The 27,908-nt window shown below is 51.3% G+C and overlaps 3 protein-coding genes across 6 annotated transcripts in view; 2 read left to right on the forward strand and 1 right to left on the reverse strand.

The window, feature by feature from the left end:
* The window catches only part of RABEP2 (rabaptin, RAB GTPase binding effector protein 2), an 11,974-nt gene extending 11,748 nt beyond the window's left edge, over positions 1 to 226 (reverse strand). Inside the window, exon 1 of one of the 4 annotated variants that reach the window (XM_007452806.1) lies at positions 115 to 210. In XM_007452806.1, the coding sequence (XP_007452868.1) occupies positions 115 to 175 (61 nt within the window). In that variant the 5' untranslated portion in view covers positions 176 to 210. Of the gene's footprint in view, positions 1 to 114 lie in introns of all 4 variants that reach the window. The other 3 variants (XM_007452808.1, XM_007452807.1, XM_007452809.1) reach the window with 3 other exon arrangements.
* Positions 227 to 5,316: 5,090 nt separating this feature from the next.
* Positions 5,317 to 10,855, forward strand: CD19 (CD19 molecule). The gene is made up of 14 exons (XM_007452812.1): positions 5,317 to 5,435; positions 5,685 to 5,972; positions 6,295 to 6,498; positions 6,609 to 6,902; positions 7,940 to 8,047; positions 8,318 to 8,366; positions 8,691 to 8,779; positions 9,168 to 9,281; positions 9,404 to 9,508; positions 9,591 to 9,659; positions 9,764 to 9,823; positions 9,923 to 9,979; positions 10,558 to 10,650; positions 10,753 to 10,855. The coding sequence occupies exons 1-14, from the start codon at positions 5,348 to 5,350 to the stop codon at positions 10,839 to 10,841; spliced, it is 1,707 nt and encodes a 568-aa protein (XP_007452874.1). The 5' UTR covers positions 5,317 to 5,347; the 3' UTR covers positions 10,842 to 10,855.
* A 7,424-nt stretch (positions 10,856 to 18,279) lies between these two features.
* On the forward strand, positions 18,280 to 27,907 carry NFATC2IP (nuclear factor of activated T cells 2 interacting protein). The gene is made up of 8 exons (XM_007452813.1): positions 18,280 to 18,789; positions 20,097 to 20,169; positions 22,479 to 22,593; positions 23,281 to 23,361; positions 23,454 to 23,640; positions 24,876 to 25,020; positions 25,146 to 25,255; positions 26,865 to 27,907. The coding sequence occupies exons 1-8, from the start codon at positions 18,403 to 18,405 to the stop codon at positions 27,021 to 27,023; spliced, it is 1,257 nt and encodes a 418-aa protein (XP_007452875.1). The 5' UTR covers positions 18,280 to 18,402; the 3' UTR covers positions 27,024 to 27,907.
* The last annotated feature ends 1 nt before the right edge of the window (position 27,908 follows it).

The following is a 27,908-nucleotide window of genomic DNA, read 5'->3' on the forward strand; positions in this document are numbered from 1 at the left end:
GGTCCCGCCCTTTTCTCCAGGCTCCCCCACCACCACCCCCCACCCACCGACGCCAAGCTCGGCCCCGCCTCCGGCCTCGCCGCCCCTCGCGTGCACGGACGCATACTCACATACCGGCCTCCGGCTGCCGCCGCCGGGCATCCTCGCCCGCGGCCGCCGGCGCAGGTGCCGCCATAGCCTCCGCTCAAACGGCGGGTTCCCGCACTCCCTGGTGACTGCGCTCACCGCTTCCGGGTCCTCTCGGCTGTTTCCGGATCCGCTCGGCTGTTTCCGGATCGGCCCTGGGCTCGAGGCTGAGGCCGGAGTTGGGGAGGGGTGGCCGAGCCTCGGCCGAAGATTTCCGAGTGGACTCCCGGCCGCGGCCCCAGGTCCCGCCCCTCCTCGCCTTCTTTGTTGGGCAGCGATGCTCGAGAAGGACGCTTGCCCTTCAAACCACGAAGTAGTTCTTTCGTCAAAGGCCTTTGGGCGTCTCCGCGTGACCTTGGAAGCTTTGCTCAAATTACACGTCCTCCGGGACGCCCACTGCCTCAGCCTAAGGAGGGCGAAGCTCTCGCGGTCTCTCCCAAGCCCCGGAGCTGACCCCTATGATCTGTCCCTGGCCGCCTTTCCGCCTGAGCTAGGCTCACGTTAAAGCGAATTGTGGTCTGGCCTCCTTGCACCTCCGCTTTCGTGGAGCGTCCCTTGGGGCAGGGCTGCTGGGTCTTCACTTTTCTGGGCGCCTGGGTCCCCGCGTAGTCAGTCGTAGAAGTCAGAAACTTCCAAGTCCCCACCCCCACTTTGATATTCAGCCGGTCACCGCTTCCTGCTAATCCTCCCTCCACCTCCCAGTGCCTCTCAAATCCCTCCTTTCCTCTGTCGGTCGCTGCCCTACGTCAAGCTCTCATTATCTGTGACCTCTCCCCTCCAACAGCCGATCTGACTTCTCCCCTTGGACGGTGACAGGTAACTCAAACTTCAGTCTAGAGCCTTGATTGCCTTTCTCCCAAACCCGTTTCTCCATCTGGAAAGTACATTACAGGAGCCTGCAAGTCCTTGGTTCTTCGTGTCCTCCTGCAAGTCCTGTAAGCTCTACCTCCGAAAGACTGAATATTCCAGAACGGGTCCCTTTTTCTTCATCTTCAGCTCTGACACCTAGCCCCAGTCCCACCATCACTAGCCCCACCCAGCCCCAGTCCCCATCATCTCTTTCCTGAACTTGCACGCTGCCAAAGGCTCCCCCTGTGTTGCCATTTGGCCCCTTTAGTTAATTCTCAAAGCAATTAAGGGTGATCTTTGTAAAACGGGTCATGTCTCATTTTAAAATGGGCGAAGGACAGGAATAGACATTTCATTGATGTCGCAGACAGCAAATGTGTGCATGAAAGAAGATATTCAACATCATTAGCCGTTAGGGAAGTGCGGATTTCCTACTTGCACACCTACCCGGACAGCTAAAATTTAAAAAGAGTGATAATACCAAATGCTGGTGAATAGATGGAGAAACTGAGTTTCTCGTGTATTCCGGATGGGAATGTAAAACGGTATAGCTACTGTGGAAAAGGGTACGACAATTTCTTAAAAAACTAAACATGACCGGGCTTCCCTGGTGGCGCAGTGGTTGGGAGTCCGCCTGCCGATGCAGGGGACGCGGGTTTGTGCCCCGGTCCGGGAAGATCCCACATGCCGCAGAGAGGCTGGGCCCGTGAGCCATGGCCGCTGAAAACTAAACATGACCTTACCTGAACACATCAAGCTGTTCCCCAACCCAGGTCTTGGCTCAGAAGTCACCTTCTCAGTGAAGCCTTCCCTGACCACCCTGTCTAAAGTAGCCACTTCTATCACCTGTCCACCATTAGATCGCATTAGAGACTTCTCACCACCTGAAATTGTTTATTGGTTAACTTATTTATTATTTATTAACAATTGGTTAACCAACTGTTTACTGGTTAACATGTTTATTACCCCCTTTAGCCTTCTGTGGCCCCCAAGACTTGAATCAGAGCTCCATGAGATTTGGAACATTGTCTTTCTTGTACCGTTATTTTCCCAGCACCTAGCACAGTGCCGGGTAAATAAACAGTAATAAATAAATATTTGGTGAATGAATGAATGAACACTTTCCTTACTGATCTCTCTGGCCTCCCTCCAACCCCCCTCCCCTCCCCCACCCCACTGCAGCCTGGGTAGTTTTAGAAAATGCAAATCTGACCAGGTCAACTCCTAGATTATAAATCCCCAAGAGCTTCTTGCCCTCAGAACAGAGTCCAGACTCCCTGTATATGTGGCAGGGTTTCTTGGGAAAGGCATGAAATGATGCCTGTAAATAAGGTTCCGGTCAACTATCAGGCTTGGATTTTAACCTGAGACCCTGGGAGTCACTGAAGGCTGTTGAGCAGGGGAAGCACAGGGCTAATTCCAAGGAAACACTCTCTGTGAGGAATGTGGGTGGGAAGTAAAGGAGGTAGAGGACAGAGAGCCCACAAAAGAAGCTGTTGAAATGGTTCTGGTTGAGAAGAGTCCAAAATAGGAGAAAATTGACTCTAGAAATACTGAGGATAGAAAATGAACTAGCTTTGGTGACTGAGTACATGCGGGAAAGAGAAAAAGTTTCCTGTCACTCTTTCTAACTTCCCTTTTTATTTACTTATTTATTTCAGTTGATTTACAATATTATGTTAGTTTCAGGTGTACAGCAGAGTGGTATGCTTGTGTATATATATATATTTTTTTCAGATTATTTTCCATTATAGGTTATTACAAGATATTGAAGATAGTTTCCTGTGTTATACACTAAATCCTTGTTGCTTATCTATTTTATGTATAGTAATTTGTATCTGTTAATTGCACACTCCTAATTTATTCCCCCCCCCATTCATTTCCCCTTCGGAAACCATAACTAACTTCCTGCCTTTATACAACAAACACTTATTGAGCACCTACTGGATGCCAGTGAACCAGGCAGTAAAGACCCCTGTTGTAGCACAATGAATAATCTAGGGCAGGTGGCCAATGAGAAGACTAAAAAATAAACAAGCAGACTTTGGGACTGGGGCAAATGCTGGGAAGGAAATAAAATAGGCGAGTGAGGTTAATTTCAAAGTACCTGAGGTGTCAGGAAAGGCCTCTCTGAGGAAGCAATGTTTGAACTGAGAGTTGAGCAATGGAAAGGAGACAGTGGAGTGAAGAGCTGAGAGTAGATCCAGGAAGAAGGGCAGCAAGTGCAAAGGCCCTGAGTCAGGGGCCGAGTGGTGGAGAGTTGAGGTAGGAAATGTAGTCGCGGGCAGCCTCCCTCAGGCCTTTGGAATATTTATTTTAGGCAGATAACAGTCGCTGGAACGTTCTAAGCAGGGAGCTGGCATGCTCTAGCAAGAAGGTGTGAGGCAGCTGGGAAGCTAGTGAAGGGATGAGAGAGATTCTGTTGAAGGAAAGGCAGATAGGGTCCTGCCCCCTCACCGGCTCCATGTTCTTCCCCCCTCCTCAGCCGCCCCAACCCCCCCAAAGGGAGGTGGGGGCCCTGCCAGCTGGAGGGTCCCCTGGGGTTTGCCTAAGGCAAACAGGAAGCCACAGCCCAGTGAGACAGGCCTGGGAACCAGCAACTGAGAAAGCAGGTCTCCTGGGTCCCTGGCCCTTTTTCCTCCGTGACTGCAGCAGTGACAGACACAGAGATTCACATGGAGGGGGTGGGGCAGGGTGGGGAGGAGATAGAGAGAGAGAGAGAGAGAGAGAGAGAGAGAGGGAGAGAGACATGGAGGGGTGTGTGTCAGAAGAACAGATTTAAGAGTCAGGACGCCTGGGTTCTGGTGCCCAGTTGTACCACCAGCCCAATGTGTGATCTCAGGCAACACCCTGCCTTTGTGTGTGTGTGTGTGTGTGTGTGTGTGTGTGTGTGCGCGCGTGTGTGTGTGGCTCAATTTTCCCACTTCTAAATGGGTTCCTTCCATAACTGAAGCAGGGGCTTCCTGGGGAAGAACTGGGAGACAAAGGGGCATTAAGTATCAGTCATTCCTCAGTACCGCTGCAAAGGAGCCCCAGTGGCAGAATGGCTTGAATCCTTAGCTATTAATGGACACTGTCTCTCACGAACTGAGAGCGCTTGCTATGTGCTGTGCTGAGCTACAAGTGCCGTATGTATATCATCCTGTGTAATCGCCACAAACAGTATATATATTTTTTTAATTTATGAAATTTATTTTCTTATATAAATTAGGAATTTCTCTGGGCAGACAGCCTTCACCTTACTGCAGTAATAGCACATCTGTAATACCAAGCTACAGGACAAGTCTTAACAAGGTCTGTATTCAACATAGCACTTGTCTACCGGGCACTGTAGAGCAGGATGAGGAAAAGCCAGGATCCATCTCAGGTGAAGAAGGGCGAGGGGGCAACGTGTCTCCCTTTCTGACAGTTGGTTTTCTCCCGGGAAGGGGAACATGCAAAATTATGTCTGGATTCTGGAAGTGGGAGGAGATCTTGGAGGCTGAGAAGCCCAATGCAGCACTGCAGCTCGGCTCCCTTTATCTCTGAGGGAAGCAGGGACTCCTCTTTCACTCATCTGTACCACGTCACTCTGGCCCAGCTGATGCTTTGGGGAAACGGGGACGGGGTCATCATCGAATTAGCAGCAGCTAAGAACAGGCCATACACAGCCACAGTGTGGAGGTGTCATCCTGGCCCCAGGGACCTGAAAGCACAAACAATATTTTGAGACTACGGTTATTATCCCCAGTTTACAGAGAAAGAAACTAAGGCTTAGAAAGATGAAGACATTTAGCCAAGTGGCAGAGGTGGAGGATTCACACTCAGGTCTGCCAGATCCCACCGTATTTGTGATGGGCTGCTTGTACGGAGGTGGAGAAAGGCCCAAGAGACGTTGGTTGAATGAATGAAGAGGGTGTGTGTGTGAAGGGAAATGAACTAAGAGCCTGAGGTTGAAGGAGGGAGGAGGGGGAGGAGGAGGGAGCCTGGACCCACTCATTCAACAAATATTCCTTGGGCGCCTACACAATAACGTGCCAAGCACTGTTCCGGGGCACTGTGTGTACAGTTGTGAACAGGACAAAGTCTCTGCCACAAGGGGCTTTCTAGTGGGGAAACAGAAATCCATCAAGAAAGGAGACACGCAAATAAGATCATCTCACATGGTGGTAAGTGCTGTGATGAAAATAAAACACGGTAGCAGGGAGGAAGCGAGTTTTGTGGCTCTGGAGGGGTGCATGGAGAAAGGGCCTGAGGCATGACCACCCCTTCCTCTCCGGGGGGACTGCCCGTCCTCCCCCACAGACGCTCATGGTCCAGTGCCCACCAGGTCCCCGCCTGCCCCAGCATCCCCCGCGCGGCGAAGCTGGCTGCCCCGGGGAGTCTGGCCACCATGCCACCTCCTCTCCTCTTTTTCCTCCACCTGTTCCTTACCCCCATGGGAGTCAGGCCCCAGGAAACACACCTACTGGAGGCTAAAGGTATGTCCGGAGGGCAGAGGTGGATGGAAGGGCTGGAAACCTGGGTTCTGGTTGGGTGCCCTTGGCCAAGTCACTTACCCTCTCTGAGCCTCCATTTTGTTACTTGTAAAATTCAGGGGACGACTGCAAGCACTCTGAGGACTCGTCCACTCCCAGCTGGTGGGGTCGTTGGTTTTATAACCTAGTGTGAGGAGTGAAGGGGGCTAGGGGCTCCTCACTCGCCACCCCCATCCTTCTCTCTCTCCACAGAGGGAGGCAATGCTGTGCTGCCATGCCTTGAAGGTCTCTCAGATGGTCCCTCTGAGCAACTGGCCTGGTTTCGGGGCTCCCAACCAACACCCTTCTTAGAGCTGAGCCTAGGGTTACCAGGCCTGGGCATCCATGTGGGGCCCCTGGGCACCCTGAAGGAGCCCCAGGGAACCTTGCTGCTCATCTTCAATGTCTCCGACCAGATGGGGGGCTTCTACCTGTGCCAGTCAGGCCCCTCTTCTCAGCAAGCCTGGCAGCCTGGCTGGACGGTCAGCGTGAAGGGCAGCGGTGAGGTCCAGGCTGGGGCAGGGAGGGCTGGATGAGAAGAGGGAGGCCCACCGTAGATGGAGGAGGTCCAGCAGCTGAAATGGATCTGGAGGGAGGGGCTGGAGGGTCCGAGGGACAAGCTGGGAGCCAGTTTTAGGTGGCTTCTAAAAACTGCTGTGCTTCGTGACGTCAGCACTGCGCCGCTCTGTATTTGTCTTTCACTCTTTTCTCTGAGTCGCCGTTTCTCTGTCTCTCTCTGGGTCTTTGCCTCTGCCTTTCTGGGTCTCTGTATCTCTCTGCCTCTCCTAGATGCCTCTGTATCTGGTTCTGGGTATCTTCCCAGGAGAACTGTTCCGGTGGAATGCTTCAGACCTAAATGACCCAAGCTGTGGCCTGGGGGACAGGTCCTCAGAGGGCCCCAGGCCCTCTTCTCGTCACCCCACAAGGTCCCAGCTCTATGTGTGGGCCAAGAACCACCCTGAGATCTTACACACAGACTCTGCCTGTGCCCCACCTAACGGCACTTTGAACCAGAGCAACAACCATGGTAAGGTGCTGGGGAGATGCCAGGAAGTGGGGGGATGGGAACTGGATGGTGTGCAGGGGAGGAGACCCCCAAGGACTACACTTCCCTAGCCTTGGCTCTCCTTGCCCCAGACCTCACGGTGGCCCCTGGCTCCACACTCTCGCTGTCCTGTGGGGCATCCCGTACCTCACTGGTCAGAGGCCCCATCTCCTGGATCCATGTGCATCCCAAGAAGCCTAACATCAATTTGCTGAGCCTAAACCTCAGTGAGGATGCCCAACTCAGAGAGATGTGGGTCATGGGCACCCTCGGGGGAAAGGCTGTTCTGTTGCTGCCCGAGACCACAGCTCAAGATGCTGGCATCTATCACTGTAACCATGGCAACGTGACCACCCAGATGCAGCTGAAGGTCACTGCCCAGTCAGGTAGAGTTTCTCCCAATTGTGGGGCATCTGAGTGGGGCTACTGGGAAGAACCGGAAGCCCGGCAACCTTGGTTCCCCAACCTGAGGGCTAGTAGCAGCCTCACCCCGAGCCCCAACCTCTACACTGAACACTGACCCCAACTTTTTCCTCCCTTGCTTCCAGGACACTACTTTTCTGGGTCTTTTACCACTGGTTGTTTCTTCCCATCAACTTTGGGAGAGGCTTCCTTCCTCCCTCATTCCTCACTGTTGGAGCCTTGAGCCCTCTTCTTATCCCTGTCTACACTTTCTCAGCCTTGATTACACACTCTTCTTGTTTGACTTCCTTTACTCCCATGGCTCCTTAGGCCACCATGCCTTGGTGACTCAGTTCCATACACTCCACACCCAGCCAACTCGTGGCATTGCCATTTGATGTCCATGGACATTGCAGGCTCAACATGTACAAAATCAAACTTGATATCTTCCTCAAGCACAGTCTTCTAGGTGGCCCTAGAAGTGAAGGACACTACCACCTGCCCATGTGCCCAAGCCAGCAACCTGGGCATCCTTCCTTTTCCTCACCTGTCCACCAAATTGGCCATAATGTTCTGCCCATTCTGTCTCCCTTCTTTCAATCCTACCATGCTACTGCAACCGCAGTTCTCAAACTCATCCTGAACTTTCCCTCCAAACTCGACCTCAGCAGCACATTGCCACATCTCACCTCTAACCTTGTGAACTCGACTCTGCTCTTTACGTTGACCATGGCTGTCCTTAACTGCAGCAGGAAGCTGATAATTATGCTCCCCTTAATCCTAACATTGTGTCTGACTATAGTCATAGTTTGTTCATGGTTTGCTTAACAGATGCCACTCCAGGCCCCGTGCCAGGCTCCGGGTCCTCAGAGGGAGGGAGGAGAGCCCTCCCTGTAGCTTGGGACGTTGAGGATCTGTGTCTTGCCCCGGCCCCCCAGACTTATGGCCCTTTGAGGTATTGAGGCTGGACAGCAAGATGCCAGCCCGGGGTCTTCATCTCATAGCTCCTTCCCCCTAGCAGTATGGCATTGGCTACTGGAGACTGGTGGCTGGATAGTCCCTGTTGTGACTTTAGTTTATCTGATCTTCTGCCTGGCTTCCCTGGTGGGCTTTCTTCATCTTCGAAGAGGTGAGTCATGTCCCCCAGCTGGTCTTCCCAAGCTTACCCCTCCCTCCTCAGGAGAGGCCACACTGGCCAGTCTGACAACCATCTGTTTCTCCTCCCACACCTCCCCCCCAGACCTCAGAATCCTGCCCCCACTCCTTTTCTATCCCCTCCCCCAAACTACCCGAGCTCTTTGGAATTTGAAATCCCATCTCCTCCAAGTGACTTCTCCAGCATCCCCCAAATCTTCACCCTTGAGTCCCTCCTCTGATCATTCCCCTTAACTCCCCCCAGCCCTGATCCTGAGGAGGAAAAGAAAGCGAATGACAGATCCCGCTAGAAGGTAATGATGCCAGCGCCCTCCAGGCTCCCACTCCTGCACTTTCACCTTATGCTTTGCACTTGCTGTTTCCTCTGCTCAGGGTGTCTTTTCTCCATCTCTATGGTTGAAATACTGCCCAACCTTCAAAGCCCAGCACCAAAGCTACCTCCTCTGTGAAGTCATCCTTTGAGTGAGCGCAGACCCCTCTGTAGGCTGTGGCAGAACAGAGGTGCTCATAACAAAGTGACCACATTTTAACCTCTGAGGGTCTAGCCTGAATCTTGAGTGTCCCCTCCAGTCCCCTCCAGGCCTGGCCTCACAGTGCAATTCCCCTTCCTCCGCCAGGTTCTTCAAAGTGACGCCTCCCCCGGGAAACGGGGCCCAGAACCAGTACGGGAACATGCTCTCCCTCTCCACTCCCCACTCAGGCACGGGTAGGAGGCACCGCCAGGTCCCTGACCCAGAGCTAGAGCCCCACCCATTTTTCCTCATCCTTCTAGACCCCTGAGCTCCAAGCCTTCCCGAGCTCGGAGCTCCGCCTTCAGAAAAGAGCCCACCCCAGGGTGCGGAGTCCCGCCCAGACTTGAGCCCCGCCCCCAGGACCAAGGCCCGCCCCCAGAACTCGTATCCCCGCCCCCAGACTCGGGACCTGAAGTCCGGTTCTGACCCCAGAACCTCGCCAGAGACTTCAGGCCACGCCTCTAGATTTAGATCCCGCCCCGCTGGCTCAAGGCTGGGTACCTAGATCCGGAGTCCTCCAGCAGGCCCTGAAGCATCCTCTGCCCGTAGCCCTGACCAACCCCATCTCCTCTCACCCGCCAGGACGCGCCCTGCGGTGGGCTGCGGGCCTGGGAGCCACCGTGCCGTCCTACGGAAATCCGCGCAGCGACGTGCAGGAGGCCAGAGCCTCGGGGTCCTGGAGCCCACCAGGAACCGGTGATTGAGGCGGGTGGTTACTCACATGGGAGGTGTTGGAGCGGTCTGTGGCAGGAATAGTGGACTGGGGCCTGGAGGAGAGGGCCCGTGACCCGGTTCCCACCCCCATCCCCAAACCCCAGGCCCAGAAGAAGAGGAAGGGGAGGCCTATGAGGAGCCGGACAGTGAGGAGGGCTCCGAGTTCTACGAGAACGACTCCAACCTTGGGCAGGACCAGCTCTCCCAGGGTAAGACTGCCCTCCCTCATCCTCACCTTCTCAGCCTGCGTGGGCTGTGGGCCCTCCCTGGATCCCCCTCCTTCTCCACCAGATGGCAGCGGCTATGAGAACCCTGACGAAGGGGTCTTGGGTCCTGAGGATGAAGACTCCTTCTCCAACGGTAATCTGGGGTACCCGTGGGGCCTCATAGACTTGGGAGAACCCACAGGGCTGTGGATCCCCTACAGGGCCGGAGTGGTCCCTGGAGTTCTCTTTCTTTGGCAGCAGCTGAATCTTATGAGAATGAGGATGAAGAACTGGCCCAGCCAGTTGCCAGGACAACAGGTGTGTGTGAGGATGGTCACATTCCTGCGGGGTGGATGGGGGGTGGTGGTGGTGTGTGTGACGCGAAGGCCGGGAGTGACTTCCCTCTTCCTTCTCCAGACTTCCTGAGCCCCCATGGGTCAGCCTGGGACCCCAGCAGGGAGGCAACCTCCCTTGGTGAGAAGTGCTTGGGACCTGCCTGTCTTTGTCCAGGTTGGGTTGATGTGGCCTCGGCTCTAATGTCAGGCCCGACCTTGACCTTGGTTCTGACCCCAAACCCAAGCCCAATCCTGACCTTAGATTTGACTCCTAACTCTAACCTCAACACTGACCCCAATGCCCATCCTGACGCCCAGTATTCACCCCATCCCTCATCATCAACATCAGCCCCAACCCCAATCCAGTTCCAGCCTGGACTTTGACCTCCAGCTCACCTCAGCCCCAATGCAGGCCTCACCTTTGACCTGAGCTCTCTCTACAACCTCCTCACAACTCTGACTTTGACTCCTTCCAATTCCGTTCTCCACTTTTTCTCTGACCATGACCATAATCTAACCACATGTGATCAAACCCTACAACAAACAAGGGCCCAGAACCTGATGCTAACCCTGTCACTCCTTCCTAGTACAATATCGTTCAAGCCTTCCACTTTCCTCTGCCCCTAAGACTCCCTCAGTATCTTAGGCTGCACTTCCCTTCCCCAAGCCCCCAGCATAGCTCCCAGGCTTCCAACTCTCCATCCCCTGGCCAAGCAGGGTCCCAGTCCTATGAGGATATGAGAGGGATCCTGTATGCAGTCCCCCAGCTCCGCTTTGTTCAAGCCCAGCCTGGTCCCAGTCATGAAGAAGGTAGGTGCTGCTCCTGCTGTCTCCCATTGTCCTCTGAGTCTTCCTTCCTCCCAGCTGACTTTCAGCTCCACTTATATCTTACTCCTTCCTGGTCCTGACCAGATGCAGACTCTTATGAGAATATGGATAATCCCGACGGACCAGAACCAGCATGGGGAGGAGGGGGCCACATGGGCACCTGGAGCAACTAGGTGATTCCCTTTAGGTGAGCTGGGAACTGCCCTCCAAGGATGGGAAAGAAGGAGGGAGATGAATAGGGATGGAAGTGGGGTGCTGGCTCCTGGACTGCTCCCCATTACCATTTCTTCTGCATAGCGTGGGCCTCCTCAGGCCCCTGAGATCCACACCTGACTCTGAAATCTGGGACCCCCAGCAGATGGCTCCAGCCTCTGGAGCAGTGTTACTCAGGATGCGTGTATCTGTGTACACACACAGTGTACACAAGCGAAACTTCGGCCCCCTTTGCACTCCCCAAATAAACTCAGTGATCTCTTCCAATCCTGTGACATAGTGCCCTTGTGTGGGAGGGGAAGGGAAGGTGAGGATGCATGTATTCCCAGCCCCTCTTGAATCCAGCGGAGGAGGGAGAACTGCATCTCCGAAACCACAGGGCCTTTTCCCACCTGGGGATTGGCCTGCACTCATCTCCCTCACTTGCCTGCCATTCCCGCCAGCCAGTCATTCAGTCATTGTTCATTCAGCAGTTGTATTCGTGGCGCCCAGTGAAGACGAAGCAATCCAGGAATTGGCAATCATCACTGCCATATACTGAGCATCTACTATGTTCTAACATCAATGAAGGCATTTAACCTTTCTAATCATCTGTTATGTGCCAGGATTGTATCAAAGTATTTTATGTATATTTTAACTGTGTGTATGTTTATAAATATTAGCTCATTTTATCTTCACAAACAACCCTGTTTCATAGATGAGGAGACTGAGGCAGAGACCCTAAATTACATGCCCAAGACTTACCTAGTTAATAAATGTTGGGGTCAGGACTTGAACTCTGGCCGTCTAATTCCAGGGCCTATATCGTTCTTGACACTCTCTCTTCCTAGGTGCAGTTGTGTAGATGGAAAACTGAGGGTCAGAGAGGCCAAGTCATGCAACTAGCACTTCACAGAGCTGAATCCAGAAATCTGGCTGCTGTTCTAGCCATGGTGCCTACTGCCTGGTAAACTGCCTGTGATATAAACCACAAACACAAAGACTTCAGAGCTAAAAGTCTCCAGGCCCTGAACCCATTATGTGGCAAGCTCTGCCACTCCCAACTTCCTGCCTGTCTCAGGCAAAGGTGGACGCAGTCATTGATAGTCTTGGTGTCTTCTGCCTGGTCTCCCCAGCTCCAGTGCTCTTCTGAAACCCAGGACTGGCATCCGAAACCTAGTCCCTCTCCTGCTCCAGAAGTTTCAATGCTCTCTGTAAGATTGCCTAGACTTTTTCAGTACCTATATTTTTATTTCTAGAATTCCTTTTCTTTTCTTTTTTTTTTAAAATAGAATTCCTTTTCTTAATGTACCTGTTCTTTCTTCATAATGTCCTGTGTTTGTTTTTGAGACTCTATTCGTTCTTTACTCTGAACCTTTAAAACTTACTTTAACTGTATTAACGTCATTATGATGTACCAGGCATTGTTCTAATAAATGCTTTACAAGTAGCAGCCCATTTTATCTTCATGACAATTCTATGAGGAAGGTACGCTACAATTATTATCACCTTAGAGCTGAGAAGACTGAGGCACAGAGAAATTAAATACTTCAGTTGCTAGCTGACTTTAGGCAACTCACTCAAGCTCAATGACCCTCAGTGTTCCCAGTTATAAAGTAGCATTAGGGAGGAGGCGATTATCATCATCTGTACAATGGGGTGAAGCCTCCCATGGTGTATCACCATGGAAGAGTTCTTTGACTTCTTTGTGTTTCTCCTGCAGGAGTCTTTTGCCCCACTCACATCTTCTGGGGCCAGCTTGCTTTGGCTTCTGCCACAGTCTTACAGGCTACACAGGTTTCTGACCATTTTATTTAGAGCAGGCTTTTGCCCTAGGGGTTTGGTCTGACTCCAAGCCCATACTCTGGTGACTCTGGGGATTCTGATTTCCTGCCATGACTTTTTCCAAACTGCATCCCAAGGCCTGTGGATGGATTGTTTTCCCCTCTGTCTTCTGTGCCCAGGAGAGACAGTCCTTTCTCAGCTCCCAGCTTTGCACATGGGGCTTAGTTTCAGCAGCCAGATTTCTGAATTCCATCTCTGCTCTTCCTGGGGCCTCAGCCTTAACCTCTGTCCCCATGGGGACATTAAAACTCCAATCCTAGGGATCCCAGCATTCCCATGTGCTGCCCTCTCAATGTTGTAGCTTTGATTTCCTTTGTTATTTCGAGAGCCAGGGAGATTCTGTCCTGCTTTTGAGCTCAGGTATCTATTAAGAAAAAGAAAAGAAGGAAAGCGATGCCTCTTGTTGTATTTGCATAGTGTACGTTTGGAATGCAGGGGATGGGAAATGAACCTTCAGCATTTCCTTGGCCTTCCATCTTGGACACAGTCCATGTGGCAGAAACAAAATTAAAAAATAAATAAATAAATATCCCAGATCTAGCTCAGGATTCACACCCTGACCTGACCTTACCCTTCAGCTAATGTAAGCTTTCCATATTGCCAAAGTCCCCACCATTCCCTATTGCCTTTCACCCAGTCTGCTTCATTCATGTAGGTCTCCTGCCTGTGCCTGAATCATTTGAACATGACACTCCTGGTGAAAACATCCTTACCTTCTCAAGGGTGAATCCATGTCTGGGTCTTCTCTGTGCCCCTGGTACCCAGCCAGGGGATGGCAAAGATCAGGAGCTCAGGAAATGAGTGGGGAAGGAGGAGTGAGTGAAGGACTGTGCCAAGTCCTGAGATTCAGGGGCCAGAGGCTGGAGCTACTCCTGTGAGCTCTGCTACCCAGCGAAGTCTTGGGAGAAGATGAGGAACAGAGGTGTGCTAACTCCAGCCCAGTGCTCTGGAATTAGACTACCTGAGTTTGAATCCCAGCTCCAACCCTTTCTGGCTGTGTGACTCAAACTCTCTGTGCTGCAGTTTCCTGGTCTGTAGAATAGGGATAATAATGATAGGTACCTTAGTGAATCTTAAATGAGATGTAAAGCACATGACAGTAGCATAGTAGCCACTCGAACATTAGCTGTTATTATTATTTGGCATTTATTAAGGGCCTACTGTGTCCCAGGAGCCAGAGGGCACACAGAATATTTGGATTAGGAACTCCTCCAGTGCAGGGACCTGCTCAGAAGAAAGCCACACTCCAAAGCTTCACAAATTCCCACCCCATGACCTGTTTCTTTGGCAGGGACTGGATCACTTATAGTTCCTGAACAAGATTTAGGGAGAAGGAGGCTTGAGAGAGGTTTCAGGCCCTCAGGGTCACCCCTAGTTTGCAGGGGCCTCCCAGGTAGGGACTGAGGCTGCAGAAGGGCTTTTGGTGTAATCTCTATGCTTTCAGCCTTACTATAAAGAGTGGATGAAGAGTTCCCAGGGCTAGGAGGTCCTTGGAGTCCACTCTGCCAGTTCCAGAGTCTTTGTTCTTTGGGGAACAGCCTCACCTGCTGGGGTTGTGTGCTTTCAGTCTTGACCTTGGCTGAGTCTACTTGGTGGACTTGAAGTGTGGGCTGAGTTGGGGTGTGTGTGTAGGGGATATCAGTGTAGCAGAGGAGGGGGGATGGGATGGGATGTGGGTGGTCATCAAGATGCTGTACTGGGGGAACTTCCCTGGTGGTGCAGTGGTGAAGAATCCGCCTGCCAATGCAGGGGACATGGGCTCGAGCCCTGGTCCGGGATGATCCCACATGCCGCGAGCAACTAAGCCCGTATGCCACAACTACTGAGCCCACGTGCCACAACTACTGAAGCCCGAGCGCCTAGAGCCCGTGCTCTGCAACAGGAGAAGCCTCCACAATGAGAAGCCCGCGCACTGCAACGAAGAGTAACCCCCGTTCGCCGCCAAGTACAGAAATCCCGCGTGCAGCAACAAAGACCCAACGCAGCCAAAAAAAAGAAAAAAAAGATGTTGTACCAGGGACTTCCCTGGTGGCGCAGTGGTTAAGAATCTGCCTGCCAATGTAGGGAACACGGCTTCTGAACCCTGGTCCGGGAAGATTCTACATGCCACAGAGCAACTAAGCCTGTGCGCTGCAAGTACTGAGCCTGCGCTCTAGAGCCCACGAGCCACAACTACTGAAGCCCGCATGCCTAGAGCCCGTGCTCCGCAACAAGAGAAGCCACCGCAAGGAGAAGCCTGCGCACTGCAACGAAGAGTAGCCCCCGCTCGTCGCATCTAGAGAAAGCCCGCGCGCAGCAATGAAGACCCAACACAGCCAAAAATAGATAAATAAATTAATTAATTTGTAAAAAAAAAAAAGATGCTGTACTGGATGGATGTGTGAGGTGCAAGTTATGTGAACGTTAAGTGTGTGAGAGACAGGTGGTATTGGGTGTATGCTGTGTGGGTGTTATGTGTGAAGTGTAGTGTGGCATGTATAGTGTGAGGTGTCAGGGGAGTGAAAATTAATAAAAGGAAACCTCACTAAAGTGGAGTCTGAAGGGGGAGCTTTCATGCTGTACCACTTGTCATCAATTACAGGAAGAACTGTCAGTTAAAGACCCCAACAGAAGAATCATGGACAGGAAAGAATCATCAATTACAGGTCCCAACAGGAAAAGATGTACATTAAATATCCTAGAAGAAATCCACTACCCGAGCAACTCAGGCAATGAGAAACCATCATCACCCTGAACTTTCACGTTTCTCCAATGGACTTTCCTTCAAAACGACCCCTCCCAATGTCCTCCCTTTTCTCTATAAAATAACCTTCTTTGTTGGACTTGCCTATGGCTTTCGCTATAGCTTCCTTGTCCCAAGTTGCAGTTCCTCTGCTATTCCTGAATAAACCCATTCTTGCTGGTAGAATAACTGACTTTATTTCTAAGGCCAACGGGGGTCATGCAGTTGGAGGCAATATGGGAGGTGTGAAGCGTAGGAGGGGTGTGTCTGTGTTAGCGCGCAAGTTAGTGTGCCCAATGCACAGTGAGGCCAAACAAACCAAAACATTGAGGTTAGGAGCAGAGAAAGGTTTATTTCAGGGCCCTGCGAGGAGACAGGTGGCTCATGGCCTAAAAAGCCTGGAGCTCCCCAAATGGTTTCAGCAAAGCATAGTTTTAAAATTTTATTTATTTATTTATGGCTGCGTTGGGTCTTCGTTGCTGCACACGGGCTTTCTTTAGTTGCAGTGAGCGGGGGCTGAGCAGGGGCTACTCTTTGTTGCGGTGTGTGGGCTTCTCATTGCCGTGGCTTCTCCTGTTGCGGAGCAGGGCTCCAGGCGCGTGGGCTCAGTAGTTGTGGCGCACGGGCTTAGCTGCTCCACGGCATGTGGGATCTTCCCAGACCAGGGATCGAACCCGTGTCCCCTGCATTGGCAGGCAGATTCTTAACCACTGCCCCAAGTGCTGGTGGGGGGTTTTCACATCTGTAAAACAACTTAGGAAGTGTGTGTGTCAAACATTGTTATCTAGGTATCAATACTTCAGAGAGCAGCTAAAGCAGAAGATATGGGGGAAGGGCCTGTCCCAGGAAGGCCCCATAGGGTCCTGATCGGTTACATCTGTGCTGCGTCGGGGTGCGTGTTGTACAGGAGTTGTGGGTACAGTAGATGTGTGGAGGATATGTAGCCTCTGAGGTATGCAGTGTCGTTGGTGGGTGTGTTGGGGAAATAAAATGAAAAAACAAAACCTGCTTCCCACCCAGAAAACCTCTACACAGAGGTAGTAGAGACAGAAAACACTTTTATTATTATTTTTTGAATTTTTGAATTTTATTTATTTTTTATACAGCACGTTCTTATTAGTTATCTATTTTATACATATTAATGTATATGTGTCAATCCCAATCTCCCACTTCATCCCACTGCCACCCCACCCCACCACCACCCTCCGCCGCCACTTTCCCCTCTTGGTGTCCATAGATTTGAGAAAACAGTTTTATTATTGAATAAGCATTAAACAGAATGCCAGGCACATTACAGGCAATCCCCTGAGAGATGGATTGCAAAAGCAGAAAGAAATCTCACCATTTTATATAGCCAAGCAGGTACCACCCATTATTCTGTTTTCAAGATAAATTTTCAAAACCCATGTCTTGTTTTCAAGATAAACAATGACTAGGCCTCAAGTAAGAAGACTTGACACCACCTTTAGGCACACGTAGATCACCCTTACTTTATCATGGTGATTAGCTTTTATCGAAGGGCAAGACAAACTTATGGCATCTTTTTTTTTTTCCTAGAGTTTGATTTATCTAGTTTTGTTTCTTTTCTTTTTTAAAAAAATTTTATTCGAGTGTAGTTGCTTTACAGTATTTTTGATGGGAGGTGGTTTTGTATATTGCAGCAGAGCCTCCATGAAGTTAGGCTGTTATTCTCCCGCTGGAGCTGGGAGATGGGGAGATTGGGAGCTATTTCCCTTGATGCTTGCATTTCAAAAAGATGGCTCCAGAACTTATTTACAAAAGAGGAACAGACTCACAGACGTAGAAAACAAACTTATGGTTACCAAAGGGGAAAGGGAGTGGGGTGGGGGGGGCGGAATAAATTAGGAGTTTGGGATTAGCAGATACAAACTACTAAATATAAAATAAATAAACAACAAGGTCCTATTGCATAGCACAGGGAACTATATTCAATATCTTGTAATAAACTATAATGGAAAAGAATCTGAGAAAGAAAATATATAGAAAACTGAATCACTTTGCTGTACACCAGAAACACAACATTGTAAATCAACTAAACTTAAATTAAAAAGAAAACGTCTCCCAGGTCCTGGAGTTCTGAGTTATGAGACTGGCAAGAGGCTTAGTTAGCCATTACAAAGATTTACATACATTTTGAAAAGTTCCAAGAAAGAAATTCTGAAAGAAAAGGGAGAAGGGGGAGAAGTCACGTCCCTTATTTTCAACAGGGAGAATTAAGCCTCTTATTTTTCACTTGTATTTGCCCTTCCAGGTGTTTGTGAGGCGGGTTGTGCTTAGGTGTACGTTGTGGGAGGGTGTTGCAAGAGTGTATGTTGGGTTGACTTTACCCGTAAAAAGTGTCTGTCGGGACCTCCAGTGTGAGGGAGGGTATGTATGCTGTCGAAGGTTATGCGGAGAGTTGCGCGGTATTGAAGTGTTGGTCCAGGGGAGTATTGTACGGATTCTGTACATGAGGAGGGGTCGTGTGCGAGGAGTCGGCGTCGAGCGGAATTACTCAGCCCACCAAGCGGTTGGGGGAAAGAATAAACGGGATACCCATAAGGTCTGCGGTTTCTAAAAGCAATTCCCAGCCGGACTCTTCCTTCCACTCTAGCCTGAGGGTTTTCAGACTACAATTCCAAGGATGCCCCGCTCCTCCACCAACCAGGAAAAAGACTCTCGTCAGTGGGCGGGGCTTGTAGAAGGATGGTCAGGCCAATGGGTGAGCCGGGACGAGTCGAAACCTACGCCGATTGCGCCGAGGCTGATTGGAATCTTTGGCGCCTTGGTTTCAGTGGTGAATGTGTGATGGGCGGGTGCAGCGACCAGTGAAAAGGCGGAGAGGTGGATCCAGAGGGTGTGGGCGGGGAGAGGTGCTGACTAGCAGGCAGTTCACCCAATGAAGGGCGGAAGCCGCTGGAGGGGGCCAGGCGAGTTGGCTAGAGGCGGGCGACTGTGGCAGCCGGGTGTGTGCCATGGCGGAGCCGGTGAGGAAAAAGGGCCGGCGGCCCAGAGGCGGCGGTGTCGGCCGAAGGGCTCGGGGATCCCGGGGCGGCCGTGGCCGGCATCCTGGCGCTCAACGGTCGCCAGCCCGGCGCACCCTGGACTCGGTGCTTGTGGACTTGGTCAGCGACAGCGATGAGGATGTCTTGGAGGTCGCAAAGGCGCGCGGCGCTGCGGACCCGGCCGAGGTCCCGCCCCCGGAACCCCCGGTGCCGGCCGCGCCCCGGGACGACAACGACAGTGACAGCGAAGGGGCGGACGCACGGCCGGCTGAAACCCCTCGGGTCTTGGTCAGGCGGCGGCGGCGGTTGCTGCTGGATCCCGGGGAGGCACCGGCGGTTCCAGTATACTCCGAGAAGGTGCACGCGGGTCCCCGAGAGGGCTAGCGCGGAAGGGCTGGGTTTAGAAATGTTGAGGGTAGGGTTCTAGGATTGGTCTTGGGAGACTAAACGGAAGCAGGGGCTAGGAGCCTTGGGGGCAGGGTTCCTGGGGTTTCTGTAAATTGGGGAGGTGAAGGGGTTTGGAGTGTGCTGGGAGTTTGGGATTCCCAGGAGCTGGAGTGTCGGGGGTATAGCGAGCCTAAGGGTTTGGGATCCCTGATGGTTCAGAGAAGAGTTGAGGCTCCTAGGGCTGGGATTTGGGGCATATTGGGTTTTAAGGTTGGTGGCCCATTGCTAAAGATCCAGGAAGATGGGGACTGGGGTCCATGGAAGTTCAGAGAGAACTGGGGGCTCCAGGAGGCTGGAGTCTCCACGTGGTAGGGTGAGCTAGGGGACTGAGATTCCCAAGGATTCTAAGATAGCAGGATGGCTAGCAGCTTCGTAAAAAAGGGGAACTAAGCTTGCATCCTTACAGTACATTAGGGAAATGGGTGTCGGAGTCAGAGTACTCATTTTTTTAAATTGAAGTGTAGTTGGTTTACAATGTTGTGTTAATTTCTGCTGTATAGCAAAGTGATTCAGTTATACATGTATGTATACACATTCTTTTTTTTTTTTTTTTTTTGCGGTACGCGGGCCTCTCACTGCCGCGGCCTCTCACGTTGCGGAGCACAGGCTCCGGACGCGCAGGCCCAGCGGCCATGGCTCACGGGCACAGCCCCTCCGCGGCATGTGGGACCTTCCTGGACCGGGGCATAAACCCGTGTCCCCTGCATCGGCAGGGGGGTTGGCAGGCGGACTGTCAACCACTGCGCCACCAGGGAAGCCCTACACATTTTTTTATATTCTTTTCCATTATGGCTTATCCCAGGACATTGAATATAGTTCCCTGTGCTATCCAGTAGGACCTTGTTGTCCATCCGTTCTATATGTAATGGTTTGCGTCTACTAACCCCAAACTCCCAGTCCATCTCTCCCCCCTCCCCCCTTCCCCTTGGCAACCACAAGTGTGTTCTCTATGTCTGTGAGTCTGTTTCTGCTTTGTAGATATGTTCGTTTGTGTCATATTTTAGATTCCACATATAAGTGATACCGTACGGTAGGGTACTCCAATTTTGGATTCTGGGGAAGCTGAGCTCCTGAGTCCCTGTTGGGAGGGCTGTAATGTCTACATCCTTAGGGAGGACTTGGGAGCTGGAGGAGGCCTGGGTGTGAGGGACGAATCGACCCCAGTTTTCTCTTTAAGTGGAGGGAGGATTTGGGACTGATCTACTTTTTCTTTGCAGGTGAAAAGCAGCCTCCACCTCATCCCAGACCACACGTCCCTCCTGAAATTCTGCCCCCCAGAGACTGAGGAAGGTAAGGGAGGGCTTCTAGGGAGAGGTGCCCAGCGCTGGCCTCTTTGAGGAGACTTTCTGGAGTTTACATCCCTGCAGTTAGTTGTTTCCTGAGGCTCAGGGGAAGGACATGGGAGAGGTGACTCCTGCATCCTAGCCAGAAAAAGCTCCAATCCTGAAAGGAGCTGGATTGTTAACCAGAAGGCACAGAAAATGCTGTCAAAACACCCTTCCGCCAACTCTAATAGGCATAAGAGTGAGCTAATATACAGATTTCCAGGTGCCATCCCCAGAGATTCTGATTCTGTAATCCTGGGAACAGGGGAGGGGGAAGTGTTAAGAATCTGTAACATCTTGTTACATCTGCAACAAGTGTCTTGGGAACACTCTGGAGCCAGCAGGGTGTTATTTGAATCTTTTCAGGGCTGCCCAGCCTTTATTCTCCCTCAGTGATGTGATTTTTGCAAACCACTCAAGGGCAGTGAGTAGGAATCAAGTCTAATAGGGAAGCGATCCAGTGGGCAAATGCAGACCTTGGACTAAGACTTTTGCACCATGAGGGAGTATGGCAGGGTGATTAGGAGCTGATTTGGGAACAGCAGGCCTGGTTTGAATGCCAGTTCTACCCCTTAGTAGCTGTGTGACCTTGGGCGAGTTAATCTCTCAATGCTTCAATTTCCTCATCAGCAAAATGGCGATAAAAAATGGACCTATGTCAAAGGATTCTGGTGAGACTTAATTAAAGAGAATATATAGAAAGCCCCCTCTTGGGCTACATATATGGTTTGCATATATGGTACCTGGAACAGAGAAGTACAAAGGCACCTCTGTCCTTGCCACTCAAAATGTGGACCCAGGAATGTTGGGTATCTTCCAGGAGTTTTAGTCAGAAACGCAGAATCTCAGGCCTCTGGCAGCTACTAGGACAGGATTTCACAACCTCGGTGCTACTGACATTTGGACTGGATCATTCTTTGTTTGGGGCTGTCCTGTGCCCTGTGGGATGTTTAGCAACATCCTGACCTCTACCCACCAGATCCCAGTATCACACCCCAACCCCTTCCTCCCCTCATTGTGACAACCAAAATTGTCTACAGACATTGCCACATGTCCCCCAGGAGGCAAAACTGCCTCTGAGAACCACTGATCTAGGATTCATTATCATTGTTTTGTATTCACAGTAATTATCTTATGGTTAATGATGATCGTGTGGCAAGCAAATGGAAAAGAGCTTCTGTAGTTTAGAATATTATACCTGATTTCCTTTTATAAGATAGTCAAGTTAAAATGAGTGATTTAAAGAAAGATATTAGGACTTCCCTGGTGGCACAGTGGTTAAGAATCCGCCTGCCAATGCAGGGGACACGGGTTCGAGCCCTGGTCCAGGAAGATCCCACATGCCGCGGAGCAACTAAGCCCGTACGCCGCAGCTACTGAGCCTGCACTCTAGAGGCCGCGAGCCACAACTGCTGAGCCCACATGCCACAGCTACTGAAGCCTGCGCGCCTAGAGCCTGAGCTCTGCAGCAAGAGAAGCCACCACAATGAGAAGCCTGCGCATGCAACGAAGAGTACCCCCACTCGCCGCAACTAGAGAAAGCCCACACGCAGCAACGAAGACCCAACGCAGCTAAAAATAAATAAACTAACTTAAGAAAGAAAGATATTAAATAATATAGAGATATGGCAAAATATGGCAATGACACACGATGAAATTTGAGAAACGTAGGCTCAGAAGGCCTATACTTACCTCTTTACCTCATTCCGTCTCTGCCCCACACCCCCTCCTCCACCCCAGAGTCACAGTCTCTCTGTGCCCACCAAACGGAGTATGGGAAGAAAATAAGAGAAATGTTAGAAAAAAAAAAACATCCTTTGACATTTGTTTTAGTGTATGTTTCATAACATATATAATAGTATGTCCCTGTATAGTAAGTAGTATATGTGTATTAAGTAAGTACCTATTTTCCGGGTTGTGTGCTCAGTGTTCTTCATTTGTGGGGTGCATGTGATCAAAAGTGAGAAGAGCATGCTTCAGTTGGGGTGAGCCACTTTCCGACTGTCCACACTCACCACTGTCTCATGCCTTAGCATGAAGTTCCGACACTCTCTTGCTCTAATCTGTCAGGCTCCAGTTCATTCTTCTCTCTGAGGTAGGCTTTTCCCTTTTGACTCACACCCCTTGAGCCCTTCCCCAGTGATTGTGTGTGTCTGGGGCTCCCTTAGTCTCCTCCTTTCTCAGAACCTTCTGAGGCCCCTGACTTGTCTCTCCTTCGCCTCCCGCTGCCCTCTCTTGGCTAACCCTTTCCACTTCCTCCTGCGCTGTCCCCAGAGGCGGACATGGCAGATTCCAGCAGTCTCCACGCCGAGGATTCCCCACGTCCCAATTCTCCCTGGAAGAAGAAGCTGAGGAGTAAGGATGGAGAAGAGAAGAAAGAGATGTTACCGTGAGTGAAGCGAGGGCCCTGGGGCCGCTGGAGCAGAAAGGGAGTTGGGGGGGGCTAGGCTGAGGCAGGCAGAGCGCTTGGCTGGCTCCTCAAAGGGTAAGGAGAGGACGGAAGGAGTCTTGAGGCTCAGGTGAGGAATGAAGCTCTTCTTGGGGAAAGAAGAGGTGAGCCCCGTCAGAGGATGACAGCGGGCCCTCAGGACCCGCCAGGAAATGGAGATTTCAGCTTTGTGTCGAAGGAAGCAGTGATGCAGGGGTGGAGGCTGTGGCTCTGCAAATCCGGCAGCTGTCTCTTAGCCAGCCTCTCTGTGCTTCAATTTTCTCTTCTGTAAAATGGGGATGATAGTGGTACCTGGGTCAGAATTTTGGGGTAAATTAAGAGTTAACCCCTGGCCGATAGTAAGTGCTTGGTGTCATTTGGATGTTATCCGACATTTACCTGGGAAGTAACTTATCTTAAAAGTTCGGCATTCTCCTCCCTCATATTTGGGTCATATAAATATAAAAATTATGACTCAGGTTTTCCCTGTCCTTACCTCCCCCTGTCTTCCCATAAGATGGATGTCACCGGAAGATGCTCTCTCTTGATTCTCCAGGTACCCCTCTGGTCCCCAGGGGCCCCATGAGGAGAGGTGTGGGGCTGGGGTCTCACCTCTTTCTCCATCCTGTCCCTCTTTTATCTCTACAGGGTTCAGGACACCTCACCTTTGCCTCCACGTCTGCCACGGACCAACAGCAGGAAGCATACTCGGGCACTCCAGAAGTTAAGGTACCAAGGGCAGGGGACTCTGGGCTGGGGTGGAGAGGGGCAGGGTGGAGGGGGCCCACCCTGACTGACCCACAGTTCTTTCTGCACCCCAGAGAGGTGAACAAGCGCCTCCAAGATCTCCGTTCCTGTCTGAGTCCCAAGCAGCCCCAGGGCCAGGACCACCTGAGCCAAGAGGATGAGGTGGTCCTACTGGAGGGGCCCACTCTCCCAGAGAACCCTCGGCTCTTGCCGCTCAAAATCCAGTGCCGGGCTGACCTGGTCAGATTGCCCATCAGAATGGTAAGTGCCTGAAGAGTCTGGGAGAAGGGTCCCAGGAACTGTCTGTGGAGAGACTGTGGTGTCTGGGCAGAAGGGACCGTGGCTTCCTTTGCCCATCCTGCTGTCTGGAGCTGCCCAGCGCTTGTTCAGCCCTGTGCGCCTTTGTGCTCACTCTTCCCCTTGGGAGATTTTTTTCCTCCCTCTCCCCTCTCTTTCTGGCAAACTTCCCACCCGTTTTCAAGGCTCCACTAAACATCCTAAGAAGCTTTGCTTGGTAGCCCCTCCCCAGGGTGCATCCCTCCCTCTTTCCTTCCCTCGGACCCTGTGCTTCCCTCTTGTGCTTGCTCTTACTGCCTTGGACACCCAGGTGTCACTTGGTCATTCCGATCCCCACTAGCTTCCTGATGAAGGCTACTCTTTTTGTAGGCATGACTCCAATTCCAAAACAAGAATGATAACAGAAGTGACCATTTATCGAGCAGTAACCATGCATCAGGCAAGCAACTAAGCCAGGGCTTGTGAACTGGCGGCCCATGGCCTTATCGACTCTGCTGCTGCTGTTGCTTCTTTTCTTTTGTCGCTGCTGTGTGGCATGCGAGATCTTAGCTCCCTGACCAGGGGTTGAACCCCCTGCATTGGGAACGCAGCATCTTAGCCACTGGACCATTAGGGAGGTCCCATGCTTCTTCTTCTTTTGTGCTGTACGGTGCTTTTATTTATTTAGTTTTTTGGCTGCACTTCATGGCATGCAGACCTTCCCCAACCAGGCATCGATCCCGCACCCCCTGCAGTGGAAGCGTGGAGTCTTAACCACTGGACCCCCAGGGAAGTCCCATGTATGACTCACATGAACATATGAGTTCATCACCAACCTTTGCAACGGGTGATTTTGTACCAGGGTCCAGATTTCTGGTTTCTCTTAAATAGGAAGATACAGCACCTGGCCCATATCCCTACATGGTACCAGTCAGCTGGAACTGCGGAACAGCTGGCCTGTTTAGATGGGGCGTATCCAGTTCTGGTTGGCCGCAATCCCCACCACTCCCTTTTTTCTCCTAACTCATGGCTGCTTCGTGTCTTTGTGTCACTTGCCTGAACCCCTTATTAACATGATTTTATTTTATGCCTTGCCAGGTAAATATGGTGGAACTCACAGATGAGGAATTCAGCAAGTAGTTAAGGCCAGAAACTGGGGGTGGGTGGGGGGAAGCACATCAAGGCAGGAAGGCCTCCTTCACTTCTTGTCCCCCTCCCAGTCGGAGCCCCTCCAGAGCGTGGTGGACCACATGGCCGCCCGTCTTGGGGTGTCCCCAAGCAGGATCCTCTTGCTCTTCGGAGAGACAGAGCTGTCCCCTACCGCCACCCCCAGGACCCTAAAGCTTGGAGTGGCTGACATCATTGGTGAGAGGAAGGCAGGGAGGCTTGAGGAGGCTTTTGCCACAGGGAGGGGATATGGGAAGAGGCCCAGAGGGGACCCTGCTTCCAACCCCCGCTTAGGCCTGGCTTCCCGATCCTGCCCCCCACAGACTGTGTGGTGCTAGCAAGTTCTCCGGATGTCGCAGAGAAGTCCCACCTGCTCCAGCTGCGGGTGCAGGGGAAGGAGAAGCACCAGCTGCTGGAAGTCTCGCTGCCTCGAGTGAGTGGGGGAGGTGGCTCTCTGTGCCCCTTGCCCCGTGCTCTGTGGTCTCTCGTGTCGGTGGGTGGAGGATGGAGTCACTGCCCTCTGTGGTCTTGGGTCCCCACCCATCCTAGATAGTGGAAAAAGCCCAGTGTTCAACTTCCCTCCCCCTTCTGCTGGGGGCCTGGCTCTGGTCTCCTAACTCCTCCTGGTTAAAGTCAAAATCACCCTTGGACAGTAACCAATAAAACCCATCCTAATTACAAAAGAAGTGACAGTCCCTGTGCTAAGGATATTTACTTCACATTCAGGATATTATTGAATTTCACAACAATCTTATATGGGAAAGCACTGTTGTTACCCTCATCTAACAAATACGGAAGCCAACCTCTATAGAGGTGGAATAACTTGCCGTATTAGTTTCTGAGAGCTGCTATAACAAAATACAACAAACTGGGTGGCTTAAAACAATAGAAATGTATTCTTTCACAGTTCTGGAGGCTACAGGTTCGAAATCAAGTTGTCAGCAGGTGGGACAAAGTGAGAGAGTGGCAATGACATATGTACACTGCCAAATATAAATTAGATAGCTAGTGGGAAGCAGCTGCATAGCACGGGGAGATCAGCTCGGTGCTTTGTGTCCACCTAGAGGGGTGGGATAGGGAGAGTGGGAGGCAGACGCAAGAAGGAGATATGGGGATATATGTTTATGTATAGCTGATTCACTTTGTTGTAAAGCAGAAACTAACACACCATTGTAAAGCAATTATACTCCAATAAAGATGTTAAAAAAGAAAAGATAATATTGGACAGCAGAGGGGAATATAGGAATTATTTTATAATAACTTTAAATAGAGTATAATCTATAAAAATATTGAATCATGATGTTGTAAACCTGTAACTAATAAAATATTGTAAATCAACTATAAAAAAAGAAAAGTTGTCAGCAGGGTCATGCTCCCTCAGAGACTCTAGGTAGAATCCTTCCTTGCTTCCTCCTAGCTTCTGGTGGTGGCTGGCAGTCCTTGGCTCACAGCTGCATCACTCCAATCCCTGCCTCTTTCCTCACATGACGTTCTCCCTGTGTGTCTCTCTGTGTGTCTGTTTTCTCTTATAAGCACACCAGTCCTGTTGCCTTAGTGCCCACTGCAATTGAGTATGACCTCATCTTATCTTGATAACATCTTCCAAATGAGGTCACATGCACATTTACCAGGGGTTAAGACCACAGGGTATCTATTTTGGGGGACACAATCAACCCATAGCACTTGGCTAGGGTTATACATCCATTTCAGTGGGAGCGCCTGGCCCCCAGCTTGGGTCATGCTCACTCCAGAGCCCGGCTGGCTTCCTCCTTGTGATTCATGCCTCCATCGTAGGTGAGGAGACCGGCTTTGGAGAACCTGCCTGACCCACAGCCAACATCCCAGTCCTGGGCTCTGTGGCCCAGCTCCCTAGAGAGGAACCAGCTTGCTGCTGGCTTCTTCGGCCAGTTGCCTTTCCCTCCGTGGGTTCTGACTTGACTTGTCCCCTTGTCCCCCCTGCCGCAAGTCCTCTGTCTGTCCCTACAAGTTCTCCTCAGCCCCTCTTTTCAAACTCTTACACCCAGTTTTTTCTCTCCATCCAGGATTCTCCTCTCAAGACCCTCATGTCCCGCTACGAGGAGGCCATGGGACTCTCGGGCCGCAAGCTCTCCTTCTTCTTTGATGGGACAAAGCTTTCAGGCAGGGAGCTGCCGGCTGATCTGGGCATGGAATCCGGGGACCTCATCGAGGTCTGGAGCTGAAACCCCACTCCCTGTTTAGAGGTCCAGCTTGGACTTGGGGAGAGCGGCTGCCCCTGTTTGGCCCCATAAGGGCTAGCTGAAACTGAGGTAGAACTTATCCTCAAGCTGAAGCAAAATCAAGGAGTGATCTTGGACCACCCCCGCCCCGCCCCGCCCTGCCCCGTTGACCCTGGTTTCAAGCCGGTAGCTACCTGATTAGTTGTGTGGTGGTCCTTGCTGCCCTGGGTGGACTGTGGCTCCATCCACAGGGTGTGCTGAGTTTTGCAGTCTCCTGGGACATGGAGAAGGTATCCCTTACCCTCACCCTTTCCCCTCCACCATCACCCTTTCCTTTATCGAAATGTCTCTTTTATGAGACGGCTCCTATTGAAAGAGTGAGTTGAAATCAACATGAAATCCCAGGTATGGGATTCCAGGCCTGGCATTTATGCCACGTCCAGGACCAGCAGTGGCCTCAGTGTCATTGTGGGGTGGGGGTGAAGTTTGCTTGAGGCACATACGCGGGTGTGGCTCCTCAGCCTGCAGGAAACTAGATGATCAAGCTCACGCATGCATTAGCTTCAGCAGAGGCAGACGATGGGTTATTCTTTTGAAGAATATAGTAGATTCTCAGGCTTGGGTGTCTTCCTCACCCCAGGACCCTTTCAAGCCACCTTCCTGATGCACACACATTATTTAAGGCATAATTGAGCACCTTGAGCCTTTTGGTTTTGGATCTCAGGATTCCAGTCCACGCAAGGCTTCTCTGGTTTTATGGCTTTTCCCCTTCACTCCATCCTCTCCCATAAGCGTCCATTTTAATGTTTTGATTACATGTTTCTGAATGTGACTGTATCCTTGAAAAATGCCATGTTGTATGTGTGAATATACTTTTTCCACATGTAG

The sequence above is a fragment of the Lipotes vexillifer genome, unplaced genomic scaffold, assembly GCF_000442215.2.
Source record: "Lipotes vexillifer unplaced genomic scaffold, Lipotes_vexillifer_v1.1 scaffold426, whole genome shotgun sequence".
Lineage (NCBI taxonomy): Eukaryota > Metazoa > Chordata > Mammalia > Artiodactyla > Lipotidae > Lipotes > Lipotes vexillifer.